This window comes from Parasteatoda tepidariorum, chromosome 7, assembly GCF_982258835.1.
Source record: "Parasteatoda tepidariorum strain Cologne lab strain chromosome 7, Ptep-v5.0, whole genome shotgun sequence".
NCBI classification, from domain to species: Eukaryota; Metazoa; Arthropoda; class Arachnida; order Araneae; family Theridiidae; genus Parasteatoda; species Parasteatoda tepidariorum.
Genome location: NC_141761.1, coordinates 51528026 through 51549113, shown reverse-complemented (window position 1 = coordinate 51549113; position 21088 = coordinate 51528026). Strand labels below are relative to the sequence as shown.

Below are 21088 nucleotides of genomic sequence, written 5' to 3'. Positions count from 1 at the left end.
ACATATAGAACCATTACCTCTTAGTTATTTCAATCTATTACAACATTAAAAATATATGGGGAATAATTTTCAGCTGAATACTTGTTTGAGTGATTCATATTACCTGGTTTACTATTCCAATTAAAGACTGTAGGTTAGTTAGATTAGTGATTTTGAGTAAAAGAAATTTAACTTTTGTTTTAATTTTTTTAAGAGACTGACAGTAGGAAATGGAGACTCATTCTAAGCTTTATAAGGACAGGTTTTTGAAAGTTTCTAGCTGATGGTTATTTATAGTGTTCTCTTAAATTTTTTCTTTCACTAAAAAAAAATATTAAAAAAATCAGTGACTGTCACTTCGATTCTTTATCTACTGCAATAGAGTTTGATGTTGGGAAAAACTAAAGTGACTTTTCGTGGTTTTAATTTGGCCATTATAATGATCTTTACAATTAAATGATGCATTGATTATATTTGTTTTTAGTACATTTTGTGACCTTAGTAACAAAGCTTTTAATGATTTCATTTTTAAAATGTTCTTTAGAACGTACATTAAAGTAACGTTTAAAGAGTATCTTAGATTTTCATTTATTTGTTATAATTGCAAAAATCATATGACAATAAAAAGAAAGTAGCTAAATAGTTTTAGATGCATATTAAGCGTAATGGAAAATACTTCTCAAAAAATCAATTAAGATTCATCAGTATTTTTTAATTGAAATCACAGACACTTTGAAATATATTTATTTTACTCCTACAAAGTATAACTATTGTTGCTTCAGTAAGTTTTGCTTAAACTTTGCATCTTTTCCTTTACATAAATAAATATAATCTAAAATGATAAATGGAAGTTACATTATTAGCTTTGAATTTCTGCACGAAAGAAAAGAAGAATCTCTAAACATGAGTTTTATCTTTATCTTTAAAATAAATGATTTGAATACAATAGAATATGCAACTCATGGAAATGATTCCAAGCGAGTAATTTATATTTTATTTATATTTTGACATTGAACAGTGGAGCGAATTTGTTGAGATGGTGCCAAATGACTTAACATCATGCCAAAAAGAAAGTTTCTGCATTGCTTTTTTCTTACAATACTGAAAGCATCCCAGACCGCGATATGAAGCTTCTCTCAGTTCAAGCACAGATTTCTATAAATATCTATTTCTTTCCCGTTCTTCTGCCTGAAAGTGTGTCACAGCGAAAAGATCTTTGGTGGATACAAAAAGTTTGAGTGAGTACTGTTTCATAGTTTACGATTGGATTCGATGTTATTAAGACGTTGAAATAGGTTTTTTTATTATTACGATTGGTTCCACAGTAGAAAAAATAACTCTAAAACGAAACATATTTCCTATCTAACTGGAACAAAAGGAACAAGCAAATTTTAAAAAATGTCAAATATTAAAACAATTCTTTCAGACAGTTTATAATTACAATTGTAACTATTTTAATGAAATATTTTCATTGTTATTTATTTCAATATACCATTTTTATTTCCCTTTGACAGATATTAAAATCAAAATTAATATTCAAATCCCTAAAATGCATTGATATTAAAAAATCTTAACAAAATCTTATAACAAATTTATATTATACTAAAAGAATTTTTTTTTTAATTCGTGCTAATTAATATTAAACTTGTAAACACAAATAGTTCTATTTACTAGGCAATTATAAGAATGCGAGTAGAATATTTAACTATAAAAGTATTATAGATTCATTTAGATAAGATAAAAATTCCCAATTTATTTAAGTATTAATTTTTAATTAATTTATTTAACAGAATAATGATACATAAATATAACCCCATTTAAAATAAATTATTATAATAACGGCTATCTGTAGATTTCAAAAATCAGTAAAAACCTAAATTTATAATGTGAAAATAGTTAATTTTTTAAATAAACTATGTGAGAAAAATTATGAAATTGTACTATATTAAATGTTCTAAAGCCTTCAATGGTAAAAAATAACGAAAACATAAACCCCATTTAAAAATAAATAATTTTACTAAAAGTTATTTATTTTTTAAAAATTGTAAAAACTCAAATAATATGAAAGTAATGAATGTTTTAAAAAGTATGAGTGAAAAACTTCACTTTACTAAACTTTATATGGTCTATTAAGGTCTCTATGGATGTCAATATGCTGCAATATTCTTTTATGTCATAGAATTTATTATTTCAGCAAATTAATCTTATACCTAAAGCAAAGTAATATCTGAGATAATAGTTCCAAACTAATTCACTTCAGTTCAATTAATGATTTAATTCAGTAATTTTTCGAATAAATAAGTTCAATTAATTAATAAAATTAGGCGTTTCAGTATAGATAAAAAATTTTGGTGTTTATGAAAACACTCGTAGGTGTCCGGTTATATCTAAGATATTTTCAACGTCAAATTATAGTTTATTATATTATATGTTTATTATAATGTTTATTTTATGATATCAATGTGGGCAAGTTGCCATAGACAATTTTGGAGAGATGCTTTTTAAAAAATGTTTTAGATGTTTTTTGTAGTTTTTAACTGTAAAATAGGCTTAAGGGATATTTTTGATAATTTAAGGGATATTTCTAGTCATCTAGTCATCATAGTCATCTAGTCCTGAATTTTTAATTTCATTTTTCTCTCTGATGATGTTTTTTAAAATAATTTTTGCGCAGTAACTTCATCAGTCATATTTATTTTATCTTGGTTACATCTGAAAAGGGTGTTGAAAAAAAAGAGATGCATTTAAAGATGTATTGTTGATGACGATTGTATGATGATACAATTTTTTATATATATTGCGTGACTGTAAAGTCATACAAATTTGTACAAATAAATATATATGTTTCATTAAAATAAAAAATAAAAAGTAATTTCTCTCTCTCTCTTTCTCTAACCCAAAAATTTGATAGATAATATGATCATTATTAAAATACTATATTAAAAATTAAAATGTAAAAATTAGTTTGAAGTTTACGGAAAGAAACTATACGCAAAGATTAATTTAATTATTAGGAGTATGTCTTAAGGAGCTCTAAAAATGTTCTCAATTCCAATAATTTCACGTATCGTACTATGGTATATTAATTATGTACAAATAAAATTTTTTTCAGCAGCGATTTTTAAAATAATTCTCTCAGAAGGAAACACTTAATCAGTTTTTCTTATAATTTCAACATAAAAAAAATAATTATTTGAGAAATTACTATTTATTGATGCATTAAATATGATAATATACCATCATAGACATGCTATAACATTAAAAAATTTTTTTTTGCTCATTTAAGAGATTGTTTTTGCTTGAATAAAAAAAATATATCGACTTTTGTGTTTATTGTACTGGGGAAAAATTTTCAAATTTTTCGGGGGTGGGGTTGGCACCCCTGAGGACATGATGATACCCACTTTCAACTAAGTTTTTTCTGTTAAAAATGTGTCCAGAGCAAATTGATTTTACTGTATTAAGTTAGCCGTGATTTAACCGAATGAGATTATCCAGGAAATGAATGTCATTCAGTTCATTAGGTTTTTTCGCTGCTCCATAGATGGCAGGAAGGTAAATGATGGCGGAAAAATGAACATTAATTATTTTTAATATGTGTCTAAAGCATCATTGTTCTCTGACTATAAATTGAGGAATTTGTTCGAAACTCTAGCTGTCTGTTTTGGCGTATTACATTAGTAAAATTATGATATCTTACAAAGAGAGCTCTTAAATTTTGGGTAAGTTATTTTTTGGGTGACTTTTGTTACGTGTAAAATGCTTTTATTAGCTAAAATTTATTAGAAGATCATACAGTGAGTTATTATTTTCTTAACGAATTGCATGATAGTTTTTGTCATAAGCATTTAGCAATTAATAATTTTCATTTATAATTTTTCATCAATTGTATTTGCATTCATTTGGTTCCGTGAATGATTGCGCATTATGAACAAAACGTTCAAAATGTTTTTTATTTTTTACTATATTTTATTGTAATTGTTATTTATTGGTAATTTTATAAGAGTTAGCACCATTAAAAATAACTGAGTTACATTTATAGAGGATTGAAATGAGGAAAAAATCATAGCTGATTAACAGCTAATAGCTAATTACTAACCACATAATTTTATTGCTTCAAGTATTTGAGAAAAGTTACTTTGAAATTGTGAAAGTTTACGAACGCTATTTCTCTCAAACTAATAAAAAGAAGCTTTTATTCCCCACTTTTATAAAACGTGTTGTGCTTACCTATATTCTATTACATAATTAAAAAAAATATAGTAAATAAATGAAAAATAGGACATCTGAAAGAACTAAAATTCAAGATGGCTATTAATCCACATATTCTATATTTATCTTCCTTTCTCGAAAGCGAGAGAATAATTTCAAAAATTTAGAAAAGGATACAGTTGTCAAACCATCCATATTTCTATTATTTTATATATATATACAATATATATATATATATATATATATATATATATATATATATATATATATATATATATATATATATATATATATATATATATATATATATATATATATATATATATATATATATATATATATATATATATATATATATATATATATATATATATATATATATATTGTATATATATATATATATAAATCTGTTATAAAAATAGTTCTTAAAAATTAAACATTATCAATATAAATATGTTACATATTACTGTTTATAAACATTTTAATTATGTAATTATGTAAATAAAAACTTCTATGCGTTTTAAATTTTGTAACTCACTTCTGCATCTGTAAAACTTGGGAAATAAATAAATAAATAAATAAATTTCTTAACACAAATTTTAGTCAGTAAAATAACAACTCCCAAATATTTATGGCTGTAGTAGCTGGTTAATTTTTAAAATGCTTACTTTTTGTTTTGTTTGACAACAGTTCTAATGTAGAATATTATGTCATAAATTACTATGCTAACTATTACGTTAATTAATGTTAAACATATCATGAGCTAAACTTCGGACCCATTGCATTTTGCCTAACCCGTTTTCGAATTTTCTTACTTATGCAGCCCCCTAAATGCAACGCACATGCGAGTTAATTTCACACAAAAGTTCTCATTGAAATCAAAGAATTCTCTTGTCTTTTGAATTTAGTTTAGAATAACAATGTACAATCGTCTGATGTAAGCATTAACCATTCTACAAAGTTAATTTCAATACAATTCAATTTTATTGATTTTTACGACAAAAATTGCTATTTAGTAAGCGATTTTTTTTTTGATATTACACTATTATTTTTTTAATGCTAAGGAGCACAGAAAGTTTTTTTGAAAAAGAAAAAATAAGAAATTTGAGGGCATAATTTGCATTACAAATAGAATTCGTAACTTAGAGTTTTTTTAAAATGTAAATATGCTAAGTAAAATTTGCAATATGTCTTACCTTTTACATTTATTTATTTCCTTTTGTAGCTGCAAAGCACTGTATCAATCATGAAAAAATAGGAATATAAAAATAAAAAAATAATAAATAGAACCAAAAGGGAAACACAGAAAAAGAAGACGAGTGATAAACAGCTGATAGAGGATAACTCTAAATAAGGTTTGATACTAATTTATTAAAAAAGTTTATTTTTGATAATGAATGAATTATGAATATTGAATTATTTTTACACATGTTTTGTTCACAGGAATAGAATGTTAGACTTCATTCCTTCGTCATGTATTCCCTACTTAGTATTACTTCTGAATTCCATTGTTATACATATTTTTCGAAAAATAATTCTGAGGTTTTCTCCTTTAATCATACAACTATTATTGGCAGAAATAGTTACCACCCTAGAGCTCTGTGCTGGCTGTGCTGAATTAGGTAAGGTATATTTAAAACTATTTATCATAAATATTACTTATTTATTTATTATATATGTATTTATTTATTACATATTATTTATTTAGTGTATTTTTAGAATTAGAAAATAACTTTTCTGCTAATTATCAATGATTATTTTATGTACATAATGTTTTTTTTCTAAAAATATTACTGAAAGAAAATTTCAAGTTTAAATTTTTTTATTTGCATACGTAATATGCTTTTAAGCTAGAAAGGTTTCAAATGTTTTACCAAATTTATTTTTCAAAAAAGTTTTTACAGAATCAAAAAAGGTACTTGAAAAAAAGTAAATTATAAATTCATATAGAGCTGTTGCTAAGTAAAGAAGAATATTTTTTGTTTTATTTACAAAATAAATGCTTTAATTTTGTAGAACATTTATTGATGATTATTTAGATGATTGAATTGCATAAATGAATTTCAAATTAAATGATTGATTAATAGAAACCAATATTTAATTAGTGTTGAAATGTATAATTATTTACAAAAATGATTTTTCCTAACTTCGATTCTTCCATATGCCTTAAGAAAATCTAAAACTAGTAAGAAATTATATTTGAAGTTGGACTAGTGTATTTTTTTTAAATTTTATAACCGTCGTTGAACAGCCGATCCAATTTCATTGGTTTAGGACTACTAATGTTCAACTCTGTAACCTAGTAATTTTGAACCCTATCCAGAAGACAAGGGAACTCCTGGATCAGTACCCCCAGAGGTATTGATTTGTTGTGGGAACATGGAGGACTTTGAGACTCGACAGATTTAACGTGCATCAGTCACCATTTACTACACGGGGAGTCATCGGCCGGCTAGGATCGAACCCACGACCTCTTGGATATGGGCCCAGCGCCCTACCGACCAGGCTATCCCGGCCCGAACTAATGTATTAAAATAAGTTTTGGAATGTGTATATTTTATCTGTTACCATTACCTATGCCATAAACCTAACATATTTCGTCTTTTAGTTTTTAACGCTGTTTCCTCAATAGCGTGTTATTTTAATTTAATTATTATGTTAAATGAAATATCATCACTAAATAGAGCTAATAAATATTTATTTATTTCAAAGGGGTAATATATGAAATCCACGGGTACTTGGGACTCGGTTTTGCATTGCTCGCAGTCTGCCTTTGGTGGTGCGCCATTTGGGGGAATGCGGAAGCCTGCCCGAATGGACCATTGGAAGAGTGCATATTTGGAAATGGTATGAATTTAGATATTGTCAAACAGCTTACAGGACAAGTGATTGGTGGAGCTTTAACTACACTGTAAGTAAATTTTATTTTATTAATTTTTCATACTTTTTCCTGCAATTTAGGCAACTAATGTTTTAGTCATAAATCACATTTTGTTGTTGATTATTTCTAAGCTCATATTTGCAAAAAAATAATCTAATTATTCGTCCTTAATATTAAAAATTTTATGCAACACCAAAATTTGCAACAAGTGGCAAATCTAATGCCTGAAATCATTCCTTGGAGGACAGGGAAGTTATTTTTAGCATTTGCAATTAACAGCTTGTTTTTTTCCTCATTAAGATGAACCAGTGGTGTTCTAAAACCTTTAGAAAATATAGCCCATGTCATGTTGTAATTTTGACCGATAATTCGATTGGATCTTTTTGATTTTACTATAATTTCAAAAATACCATGAGTCTTTTTCATATATTCAATCAAAATGTTTAACACGGAAAAATTGAAATTCTATTAATACCTCACGCGTTGTAAAATTTTAAAATCGAATGTAATCAGTAAACGTTTCAATTCAAGCAAATCTATCTATGTATCCGAATTTTTTTCTCTTACTTAAATCTCATTTACAATTAGTAACTTTAACGTTATTGAAAGAACGTTTCGAACTATATGTTTGGTGGTACGTTTTTATTCTCGTCAGATCGCTACATATTGCATACTTATGCTCAACAAATTTGCATAACATGTAGTTAGTAAGGTTACGTAGTTAGTAAAGAAATAAAATATTTTCAGATGGATTAATTATATCTGGTCTTTTCATATGACAGTTGAACATGAGGCTTTGCACACAGCAGCTGAATGTCAGGCCGGACTGCAGGTAAGAAAAATAAATGCATGAATCGGTTGATTTAAAAAAAAAAATTAAAAAACCCAGAGATTTTTATTTGTTTATTGCTCTATATAAATGACCGTTTTTCGACCATGACTTATTTTTGAAAATAATCTTGCAGTTGTCGTAACGGAGAGTCATGTTTTAATTAAAGCTATGAGATAGTTTTATTGAAAGTGGATAATTTTAAAACTTACGTTAAGGAAAATGATTCGTTAACAGTATTTTTTTATTTAAGTCCAAAAGCGAGAAATTTGTTTTTAATCCTTTATGATTACATGCATTTATAGGTGAATTAAAGAGCAGTTTTAAAGATTTACTATACAGTATTCAATTTTGTGAGGTTAAAATCAAATCTAATTAAATAATATTATGTAAAATAGCAACAACGAATTAATTGTGGTTTTTGCTTTGTAGGTACCAATGCTCTATGGTGCGATAATAGAGGGACTAATTACATTAATTAGCAGGACAGTAGCTCTTGAGTCCTCATATTGGATCACAGAACTGACAATAGGAGCAAATGCCGTTGTCACAACTATCCTTGTTTTAGCAGGTATTTGTCAAATTTTATTTTTTTACCCCTATAAGAAAGTGACACGGGATCACGCCATTCTCCCTTCACGACCCACAGTTTCATATGTAAAGCGAACCGTTCTGCTTCTAGCTGCCCAAGATCACGTGTACGAGATTTCAATATGGTATTCTCGTATGACGTATCGTATTAGTACGTAGACGTACTCTTCAGTATGCATAAACTCGGAGTTTGTGGGCATCGACAAGCGCTTCTTTTTCAGTCCGGCTGGTCCTAAAAGGATTAATATTCGCATGCGTTTGTATATGGGATCATACATACAAACGTACTCTTCAGTATGTATAAACTCGGAGTTTGTGGGTATGAGGAAGCGCTTCTTTTTCAGTCTGCTGGTCCTAAAGGCAATTAATATTGGCATGCGTTTGTATGTGGGATCATACATACAAACGTACTCTTCAGTATGCATAAACTCGGAGTTTGTGGGTATGAGGAAGCGCTTCTTTTTCAGTCTGCTGGTCCTAAAGGCAATTAATATTGGCATGCGTTTGTATGTGGGATCATACATACAAACGTACTCTTCAGTATGCATAAACTCGGAGTTTGTGGGTATGAGGAAGCGCTTCTTTTTCAGTCTGCTGGTCCTAAAGGCAATTAATATTGGCATGCGTTTGTATGTGGGATCATACATACAAACGTACTCTTCAGTATGCATAAACTCGGAGTTTGTGGGTATGAGGAAGCGCTTCTTTTTCAGTCTGCTGGTCCTAAAGGCAATTAATATTGGCATGCGTTTGTATGTGGGATCATACATACAAACGTACTCTTCAGTATGCATAAACTCGGAGTTTGTGGGTATGAGGAAGCGCTTCTTTTTCAGTCTGCTGGTCCTAAAGGCAATTAATATTGGCATGCGTTTGTATGTGGGATCATACATACAAACGTACTCTTCAGTATGCATAAACTCGGAGTTTGTGGGTATGAGGAAGCGCTTCTTTTTCAGTCTGCTGGTCCAAAGGCAATTAATATTGGCATGCGTTTGTATGTGGGATCATACATGCAAACGTACTCTTCAGTATGCATAAACTCGGAGTTTGTGGGTATGAGGAAGCGCTTCTTTTTCAGTCTGCTGGTCCTAAAGGCAATTAATATTGGCATGCGTTTGTATGTGGGATCATACATACAAACGTACTCTTCAGTATGCATAAACTCGGAGTTTGTGGGTATGAGGAAGCGCTTCTTTTTCAGTCTGCTGGTCCTAAAGGCAATTAATATTGGCATGCGTTTGTATGTGGGATCATACATACAAACGTACTCTTCAGTATGCATAAACTCGGAGTTTGTGGGTATGAGGAAGCGCTTCTTTTTCAGTCTGCTGGTCCAAAGGCAATTAATATTGGCATGCGTTTGTATGTGGGATCATACATGCAAACGTACTCTTCAGTATGCATAAACTCGGAGTTTGTGGGTATGAGGAAGCGCTTCTTTTCCAGTCTGCTGGTCCTAAAGGGATTAATATTCGCATACGTTTGCATGTGGGATCAATTACAATTTTTTGAAATAAAATCATTTCAATTATTTAAAGCGACATTCGCTTTTAAAGTTCGGAAAAAGGATACGATGAATTAATATGGATAAGTCATAATATTAAAAAGAAAAACATTTTGTGAATTGACTTTGGAAACTAGGCAAGTTTTATAATATTTGATAAAATATTTAGTTTAGACATTCTACGTTTAATGAACTAATGCTTGCTTAGGAGAAATCTTGGGAGTAATTATTATTGTGTTAAATAGATTTAGGTCCCATGTTCTATGGGGAAAAATGTATCGAGAAATTTTATTTCGAAATTGCTGAGTTGAAATATTGAAATTTACTAGAGTTAATGAGCAGAAAGTTTGTAAAGAATGTAATTTGAAACTATTTTAAGCACTGTGATCCTAAACACATGAAACTTTTTCTAAAAATGCTTCTGGAAGATACATCATTATCGTATAGCGTTTTTGACTCTGTATTTTGCTGCCGAGTATAAGTAAAATGCGTGAAAATTTTTTAAAATTTATATGCCAGAAAACAATAGAAACAAATTAAAATAAAAATTTAATTTAAATAAAAGTTAGATGATGCATAAAAATGGCAAAATGCAAAAAATTAACAACCTATTTGTAGTACGATGATACATCCCATTAAAAACTTTAGATTTCCTATATTATTTCATTAAAGAGATTACAAAATTAATAATTTATATTTTAAAGTTGTTTGATTAATTTAATTAATTAAGTCCTTGTATTTTTGAGAAAACTGTAAGCCATTGTTTAAAATTACAGAAGAGGGCAATGGAGTGTTTGTTGTTTGAGGAATGGCGCATTATTTTTAGTACTTGAAAATCTGCATTTATTAAACTGCCGCACTTCATCAAACGGATTTTTTCTTCCGTTTTTTTTTGTTTAAAAGTATTTATTTCTAGACTCTATTATAGATTTCTTATAGTATTCAATTTTTTGAATGATGAAAAAGTTACATATACAAAAGAGAGTTCTGTAAGTACCAAACATATAGAGATACTCTTTATAAAGATACACCCTTATTGTTTTTTGTATAAATTTTTAATGCGTCTAACAACTTCTTTGATTGATAGAGGCATATTTTTTATTTATTTTTGAATGGTAGAAAGTATGAATTCACTAAACATATTACAGGAATGGCTTTATTCGCCTGAAAGAAATTACTAAATTTGTTGAAAATCCCTACCTTAATTCATGAGCAAAAAAAAAAAAAAAAAAAAAAAAAAAAAAATAAGTAAATAAAAATAAATAAATAAATTAAGCGCAATTTAAAGCATAAATAAATTTGCAACACGACCGGTGGTGACTGCACTTTCTATCGGGTGTTAGGGCAACAATTTGACGGAACATATTGTCGGATATCGAATTGGATCGTTGTTAAGAGGTTTCATCGGAAGTTTTTTTCTTCATGAAAATCGGAATTGATCGGAAAAAGTTAAAATGTCCTATTTTTAGCCAAAACCCACCCACTAATATACAGGGTTACTCATCATTCCCTCCGGGGTTTCGAAGCGTTATAGTAAAAAAACGAAGACGAATATGACAAAAAAGAACATATGAAATTATTACGAAAGTATTCAAGTTTTAATTTAAGCAGTTGCCGGTAGATGGCAGTAACATGTACCACTGAAGCCAGTTGTAGTAAACAGAGGGAATTATGAGTAACCCTGTACCTGTGTATATATCTATATCTATCTATCTATCTATCTATCTATCTATCTATCTATCTATCTATCTATCTATCTATCTATCTATATATATATATATATATATATATATATATATATATATATATATATAGAGAGAGAGAGAGAGAGAGAGAGAGAGTTTAAAAGTAATAAAAAAAGTGCCAAACTGTTTTTAATTTGCATCGATCTCAAATTTGTTTACTTTTTTTTAGCAACTAGCACGACTGGTGGATTTTTCAATCCTGTATTGGCGACTGCACTTACATTAGGATGTAAAGGCAACACCCTGACGGAACATATTGTGGTATATTGGATTGGATCGTTGTTAGGAGGTTTCATTGGAAGGTTTTTATATGAAAATCGACACTGGGATGAAAAAGTTAAAATGTCCTAACTTTACTAGCCGTAATCAACTCATCAAGGAGTTTAGAAAAAAATGCTATAAGGAGATGCAAAGATAGAAATTATGTAAAAATTTCTGCAATACAAGTGCCAAAGAGTTTTTAAACCTTATGCATACATTCACTCTTTATATTATATTAAAATTAATATTTTTGTCCTAAATTGTATTCAATGTGCTGCAAATTTCTATTCATCTTGGAAATTCACAGAATAAATATTTTAAGAAATATAAGTTAAATATGAGATTATGTTTCATATAATGTATAATAAATCACTTTTAAATCATTTGTATTTATTTTCTAGTTGAATACTCGTTCTTCGAAAAGGTGAAAAAAATTAGTTAATTAGTACCGCTTTATTCTTTTTTATTTCGATTAGTACCTATAACCAAGATTAATAAATCATCATTGACGTCAATAATAGTTTTTCGATTTTTTTACACTTTCTCTTATTATCATTCTGTATTAATTTAGTTTTTCATTTCATTTTTTTCAAAATTTCAATTATTGTGAATTTAAATTCATAGTTTTATAGGAATATGTTTAAGGACCATAAGCTAGCTTACTCCACTGGTATTATCTTCAAAATATTTAACAAAATTTAATCGTTTATAGTTTAATTTGAAATTCTTACCCATGATCTGTCTACCAGAGAGGATATTTTCCGTCAACACGGCTGTCAGTGTGAGCCGAGGGCATAATTTGCATCAACCAGACACCATTGGGATTCGAACTTGGGTCGTCTCATTTGAAAGCAAATGCTCTATCTTCTGAGGAACAGCAGCTCAGAGATGAGAATGTTATACTTGATGATGAAAGCTTCATTGGCTTACTATATGAAGATGGTAATAAAAGTCAACATATTTCGAGAGCTTAAAAATAGGTGCCCATACTCAAGACTCTCAGACGTGAATGAAAACAGAAATGACTCGATTAAAAAAATTTAAATTTTCCAACAAAAAATGGAAAATAATAGTTGTTGTTGTAGTTCATTCACTAGAGCTGCACAATGGGCTATTGGTGACGGTCGGGGAAACATCCCTGAGTATGATCTGAAGGCATGCCATCGCAATTTTGATTCTCTGCAGAGGGGATGGTACCCCAACTTCGGTAGCCCGATGATCTGCACGCGAAGTCGAGCACTTTACGGTAGAACAGTTTAACGAGGATCCATACCGCATACCCTCGGTTTCTACACAGACTAATCCAAGTGGTCACCCACCCGCACACTGACCGCAGCCAGTGATGCGTGACTGTGATCTTCTGGGAACCGTGTCTTAACGATCAGTCCACTACGGGACGAAAATAATAGTGAGGAACATATCTAGAGAAACCACGGTAGCAGAGAATAAAATAGAAAAAGACAAAATTGAAAAACTGGAATAGCCGTGAGAGGCAAATCAGTTCAAAATGCATTTCCACAAGGTATGGAGACATAGTGGGGAACTCATGTCGTTAATAATAGAACTGGCAAACATATGAATAAAACAATATTCTAGGGCAACAAGATGAGTTGATATGACAGGAGTGGAAATATTACTATTACATAAAATGAGTCTAAACATGAGTGTATTTTTGAGAATGAGAACTCGTCTGGGATCTTTCGGGCTAAATTATGTGCTTTGCCAGTTGGTAGCCATTGTTACTCTAGTGACATTCCTTTTCTTTTTAAGTCTCGGCTACCGCTGTTTTCCAATCTTATATTTAAATTGTCAATCATAAATCAAAGAATAAGTCAAATCAATCCCACAATCTTTCTATCGCTAGTCGACTACGCGGTAAAAAAAATTTTCAGATAAATACTAGAATAAATTTCTCTATCGGTATTCAAAACTGATCATTTTTCCTAGCCACTCTGCTTTGATCAATACTCGAAGCAACAATCTATATCCCTTGGTACTTAAAATTCCTTGGTACTTAAAAATACGTAAATTTTAGCGGGATATATTTATATATTCATTGATAGGGGTAAATTTTTGATTATGGAAAATTTTAGATTTTTAGAAGGGTTTCTTATAATTGTCTCAAATTACAACAAGTCATGCCTTCTCCCCACTTTCTCACACTCAGACAAACACTTCGTTTTATTTTGATAGATAATCCTTTTAAAAATTACTTTAAGGAACACACACACTCATTGATTGTCAATACTGCGTAAAATTATTTCATAAAAGCTTCAAATTTTGATTTTCCACTTTATTAAGAACCACACTTATCAATCCAACAGGGACATAAAACAAATATAATCAGGCTTATATAATATATTTTATGAATCGTATATGAGGTATAAAATCTAATTAATATGGGCGAATACTTCACTCTGAATAAGAAAACCAATTTTATTCGACTGAAATTCAAAGCCATGTTGATCCAGATGAAAACCGAGAAAAATTTTATACCATCACCAGTATTGCTAAAACAGCTGAAAATGTTTAAATCCTTCATCATGCAGCAAGAAATAAAATAAGTTAAGATTAACCTTCTATCGTTTACAGTTAATATTTCACAAGACACTCCATAACTAAATCATACTTCATATCTTAGTCGCTCCGTATTTTACATTCTAACTAACCACCTAAAATCATCCTTGTCTCGAAGGATCATGATTTGAAGATTTTAAAATAAAGTTAAAATGTCACGTCTCCTTAAAAAAATGCATGCGTTTAAAACGTGAAATTCGTATTAAGTTCTGCTGCATGAGTTTCGTATATAAATCACTCGATACTATGACGGAAATAAATCATGACAAGAATATCATTCAAAATTTTAATTTCTTTAAAATTGCTCTCACCACTGGAACTTTTACTTTCTGGTAAGTATAAAGAAATTATGATTAAACTTCCATAACTAGACATTTCTCTTAAAATTCAAAGTATTTAACATTTATAAAATTGATTCTCAGTGAATTGTCTATGAATAGACACCTCAGATGAGTATATTATTCCGATGAATGTAGTAATAATTGTCGATTTTATTTTTGTGAAATATTGTATTATCGAAGCATGTAAATATAGATCTTGAATCAAGAACAGTCACCTTATGAAAAAAAACTTAGAAAACGGTTTCTTACTTAAATACCTGTAAAGTCCTATAAATATCAAAAATATGAATGCGAGTTAATACCTGGTAGCTAAAATTCGAAAGCGTTGGGACTAAACTGTTCGACCAAGGAATTGTCTAATTTAATCAAGATGTTTAGTGTTTAGTTTATATACAATATTTTTAATTTATATACAAATTTATTGATCAATTTAGTTAAAGTAATTTATTTTCTAGAAAAAGTGAAACCACCCAGTTTACAATCGCATACCTCAGGTACCGTGGTTTCAAATAAAGTTAAGAGTGCTAATTTGGTGACGCTAATCCTACCACGCTTATGTTGATTGTTAAGTCTATTTAGCACAAGGAATAGAAAAGAATTATGTGTTTAAAAACGTGCAATATAATTTTTTTTTTAATAATGTGAGCTTTAAGCAGGCCCACATAAAATTTTGACCTTTCAGAATTATTACACCGAAAATTTATTAAACAGAATTGTATGCAGCTGTATTTATGTCAGAGGTTTGTTCTGAAGCAATAAAAAAATTTTATTCTTCAAAAGTCTTATAAATGGTTTAATTGAAATTTTTGGAATGGGAGCTGAGATCGCTCACTGCTGCTGCAGTTCAAATTTTAGGATTATAGAACTAACGATTCTGGGGTTATAAGAGAGACACACACACACGAAAATACTCTTTATTTTATTATTATAGAAAATATTAAATTTATCAGAAATTGATTTTTGAAAAGCAATAACAAAGTATAAGTTATCTAGACTTTTCTTTTTATTTGAAGGTATTTTACTTATTTTGACGCTTACAAAAACTTTAAAGCTGTAGATAAGACCATGAAATGTATAAATAATATTATCCTTGACTTATTAATCCTTATCTTTTTTCAGATTCAAAATAAAATTTACATTTAATTTGTCGCTTTTAGGAGATTGCTTATTTCACACTAAACCACATTTGTATGATATTTGCATGCTTAATGTTTATATGAGAAAGTGGAAAAATGGAAGAATTATAAAAGCTAGTCTGTGCTTGTCTAAAAGTTTCATTTAATTTATTTGGAAAATTTGTTTTGTGTTACGGCAAGTAATAGTTTTATTTTTCTGCCTAGAGAAACCTAATAATCCACAATTTCAAGAATTTAAATTTTAACCCTATTAAAATTGTGCACTTTGAAATTGTGAGAATATTTCAATTTTTATTACAATTAATATTCGTGAGAAGTTACAAGGTTGATATAAGATTACTTTATCAATCTTTTATTACTTACTACTGATACAAAGTAAAATAAATAATTGAAAATTAAATTTGAATCGACTTACAGATTTGCTGTTTCTCTACAGTTTATTAATCCAAACTCAATCACAACATGAAAGATTCATCGCGGTTTCTTAGAAGGGCACAAAATATAATTTTTGATGTTACTGAAAGTCCCACAACATTGTTGTAGCAGGGAAAGCTAATTTGTTTCTAGATGGTTCTAAATTCATTTCAATATATCACTCTCCATATTCTATATTTTAACTAATTGTTTAAAATCACCCTTTTCGAGCTGAATCATGATTTGAAGATTTTAAAATAAAGTTAATTAGTCTCGCTTCCTTAAAAAGGAAATATTAGTGTAAACCGTGATATTTATATTAAGTTTTGTTACATGAGTTTCATATATAAATCATTCGATACTAGTACGAAAATAAATCAAGCCAATAAATCACTCGATACTAGTACGTAAATAAATCAAGCCAAGCAAATCCTTCAAAATGAATTTCAACTTCTTTAAAGTTGCTCTCAGCCCTGGAATTTTTCTTGTCTTTTTACTTTCTGGTAAGCATAAAGAAATTATGATTAAACCACCATAACTAGATATTTCTCTTAAAATGCAAAATATTTAATATTTATAAAATATATTTTAGGTGAATTGTTTGTCTAAACCGATCTTAAAGAGTATAAGCACAAGTATAAATTAACGATTATAATCGCGTGGTACGGGTAAAGCAGGAGATAATGGCCATCCCTTGAGACGTATAAAGTTCAATTAATTATTATAAACTGTTTCTAAATACACTGGATGAATAGTGTGGATGAATAACCTTTTATACTAGATTACTAAAACTATCATTTTTGTAACCTTAATGTAAAATTTTATTTTTCCAATGTAATTGCCTCGTGTAATAAACTATTTTAAATTTTTTTTATTCAGTGAGTTCTTGTTATAAGTATGAATAGGAGCTCTGAAAATTCACAACTCCAATGAGTATACTACTCCGATGAATTTAGCAATTTTGTATATTTCTTTTTTTATAAAATATTGTAATATTGTATAAAGCTATAAGCCCTGAATTATAAAAAGTAATCTTATGAAAAAAAGAAAACTGGTGAATTGTTTTCTTACTTGAATGCCTGAAAAGCCCGAAAATAACTTTTAACTTTTTTTTAAATAAATTTTGTTTATTTGATTTACAAGACAGATATGTAGAAATAGCATTTATATACTTTGGTTAAAAGATGGCAGCACTATGCTTTCTCTTTTCTGTTACTCTATGAGGAAAACTTATTTAAGTTCCTAGTTCTCTTTAAAACTTTTGTTCCTTCGCATAATAATTTGGTTTGTGTGAAGTGTGAAAAAGTATTCCTTTTTGCAGTAGTTTGGGGCTATTTATCAGTCAATTGAGAGTAATAATCCACCACTTTTTTTTTTGAAAAATTAGTATGCAACGAACTGATCTTAATCAAATTCTAAGTCAAAACCCAATATATATTAAATATACTTTTAATTCAAATTGGGAAGGAATGCATTTCACATAAGTCAGTTTCCAGTCAATTTCACTTTTAAAATGAATTTCATTTCCTATATATAAATACAATTTTTTAAATTCAGTTAAAAGTTGTAAAATTAATGGTTTAAAGGAATCTCGAAATGTGCTATTTAAATAGCTATAAATGATGATGACAGCTATAAATTTATTTTCTTCTTTTTTTTGCATAAAAAATCAAACGTAATGATTATTGAGTCTTCATTTGTAATAAAATGGAAAGCTTATTTTTCATAAGCGTTCCTGAAATGTAATCGTAAATTGTGCTCCTTCAAAGATTTGGTAATACAGTATCGTGCAGTTGTGTTCCCACTAGATCAACATCAATAATATAATCAAAGGCTGAATAAAACAAATGTGATCTATGCTTCAAATTACAATAATTGCTTTTCTATTGCTCATTTTCTGCAATCTCCTGTCATTGCCTAAAATTGAAAGGTAAGTTTATCACTAGAGCAAAAACATGGTTGCTATGGGATTATATGTTGTATGTTATGTGTCTAGTATCAATAAAAAATATGGCCTTTCTTCTTTTCTTTATTTAATTATGACTATTCAAAAAATGTTCAAATAAAATTCACATATGGAGATTTATTCATATATTGTGTTACTAATAACGCATCTGATATTGCTTAAGGAACTTCAATATTCATCCGTATTGTGCATGCATAAATTATGTTAGATTTATTGTTATTGATATCACTGTTACAATATTCTTAATAATTCATCATTTCATTCGGTGTTAAATTAAGTTGAAAAGCTAATACAATTCTGAAAATTGTACAAGTTGACGCGAGACCTATAGAGATTTTGTTACTTGTGTATTAATTAAAAGCTATAATAAAATAAAGTCTTTTTTCTCTTTTCATTCACAATAATATATTTTTCAGGTAATTTAGCTACATAAAATAAATTTAGGTTGTTTTTTCAACGTGACTCAAATTGATATGCCGATTCAGAATTTTATTTTTCAGAATTCAGAGTTTGTTTTTATATCATACTTAAATGCATGAAATTTATTTTGATTTATAACTTTGCTATATTATTTTATTTATAGTTTTGTTCAATGTAATTATCAAAAGATATTAAACTCGATAATGGAACTCAATCTTTTTTTTTATTCATTTTATTTTTTACGTATTTAAATCCAAATGGATTTTAAGCTTTCAATTTTTTTCCAAAAAAAGCAACATATTAATGTTTCCTATGGGGTGGCTACGAGTTGTACCCTTTGAGATGTCTCCTTATTAATTTTTTATTTTAGTATCTCGCAGGCTGCCGCCCGGAAATTGCCAAGACCCGGCGATTATTCTGCTGCAGATCACTTTACGAGGATCTTTCGAAGATAAATTTTATAGATTGTTGCATTTAGCTTAAGATATTGAGTACTTTCTGAAAATAACATTGTTATCAATAAAAAATAACGCTACCATAAAGTGTCAGATTTCATGTGTAGTTTCCAATTTCAGTTTGTACAAATGTGAAACTATCCATTTAACTACTGTTCAATTAAAAAAACCATGAAGCAATTGAAAGCGCTCTTGATTGTCCCTATTATTTTGTTTTCGTTCAACATATTAATATATTGATAAATTACATATATTCTAAATAATATATTACATAGTGACATTTTAGTTAATTGTAAAAAAATATTACAGCAAGCTAAAATGTATCATGCTAATAAAATATTTCTTATTTATTCTTTGTTCAAGATCACAATAGTAGTTTAAATCACATTTCAAAATGCGTTAACAAACGGTTAATATTTTCATTAATTTTAATTTATACTTTTATTCCCACTGTTTGATTTTTAAACTTAATGCAACATGGTTAAACCAACAACAAAAATTATGCTTTAATCTTCAAATTATGTATACTCACAATATAAAAATATAACTGGAAAATTTTGGAGCTCTGCTGATAATATATAGATTTATTGTAAAAACCCGATTGTATACAGAATTGGCTTTTATGACAATTACAAATAAGCAAATTCCATGGATAATCAGCAAAATGGTCGAAACATGTCATCCGTGTAAGTATTTAAGTATCTCTTACAAGATATGTTTTTTAAAAATGTGCTTCGCTGAAAAAAACACATGAAAGAAACCAATGATATTCAAACAAAATATCTTGAAAAAATAATCTCACAAGAGCAAAATGTTAGGAGGGATTAGAAATTACTTGCCTAAAGTATTGTATATGCTATATAATAGTATAAACTCAAACTTCAAAACACATTTTGTCTAGTTGTAAGCCATGAATTGAACAGAAATATTTCTATACATATAAGTTCATCAACAATTGGAACATGCCAGGTTCTGATTTATATACATAGGTGCATCGAATATGACAGTCATGCAAAGTGATACTTATTGAATATGGCATTATTGTAAACGCTGCTAAATTTTATTTGGGTAAAAAATATTTACACCAATGTAAAAATAGTATAAATGTAAAGTATACCTGTAAAGACTAATTTTAGCATTTCAAAGTAAATACTCATTTACTTCACTATACAATCTTTCAGTTCTTCAACAACGCCATTAAACTAAACTATTATTACTTTCTTTAATTTATTTTAATATATACATAAAAATTGCCAATTATATACTTACTTACCAATTATATATATATATATATATATATATATATATATATATATATATATATATATATATATATATATATATATATATATATATATATTATGTATTCAAAAGAGAAAAAGAAAAATGATAATAATAAAAATAATAAAAATCCGGAAAATAAAAGATATAATCTTTTCATCAGCTCACACGATTATATCCGCAAAATGGAATGCTTTCTAATATTGTATCATGTAGCCAAAGCAAAATATATCAATACATTAGTGTGAGGAGCACTAAAAGAATTACAAAAAATTTAAAACAAATAAAATAGAACACATTAAGTAAAAATTTTTGTCCATGAGTATATATATATATATATATATATATATATATATATATATATATATATATATATATATACATATATATATATATATATGTATATATATATATATATATATATATATACATATTTGGAAAAGTAACACAAATAGAATACATGAGTGGGCTGCTCGGATTGTGACGTGATCCA

At 28.3% G+C, this 21088-nt stretch overlaps 1 protein-coding gene across 1 annotated transcript; it reads left to right on the top strand.

The window, feature by feature from the left end:
- The first annotated feature begins 1063 nt into the window (after window positions 1–1063).
- Window positions 1064–12388, top strand: AQP (aquaporin). Its single transcript, XM_016066451.4, has 7 exons — window positions 1064–1217; window positions 5417–5546; window positions 5635–5813; window positions 6904–7102; window positions 7820–7904; window positions 8334–8472; window positions 11914–12388. Exons 3-7 carry the CDS (start codon window positions 5642–5644, stop codon window positions 12093–12095), a joined length of 777 nt encoding a protein of 258 aa, XP_015921937.1. The 5' UTR covers window positions 1064–1217; window positions 5417–5546; window positions 5635–5641; the 3' UTR covers window positions 12096–12388.
- The last annotated feature ends 8700 nt before the right edge of the window (window positions 12389–21088 follow it).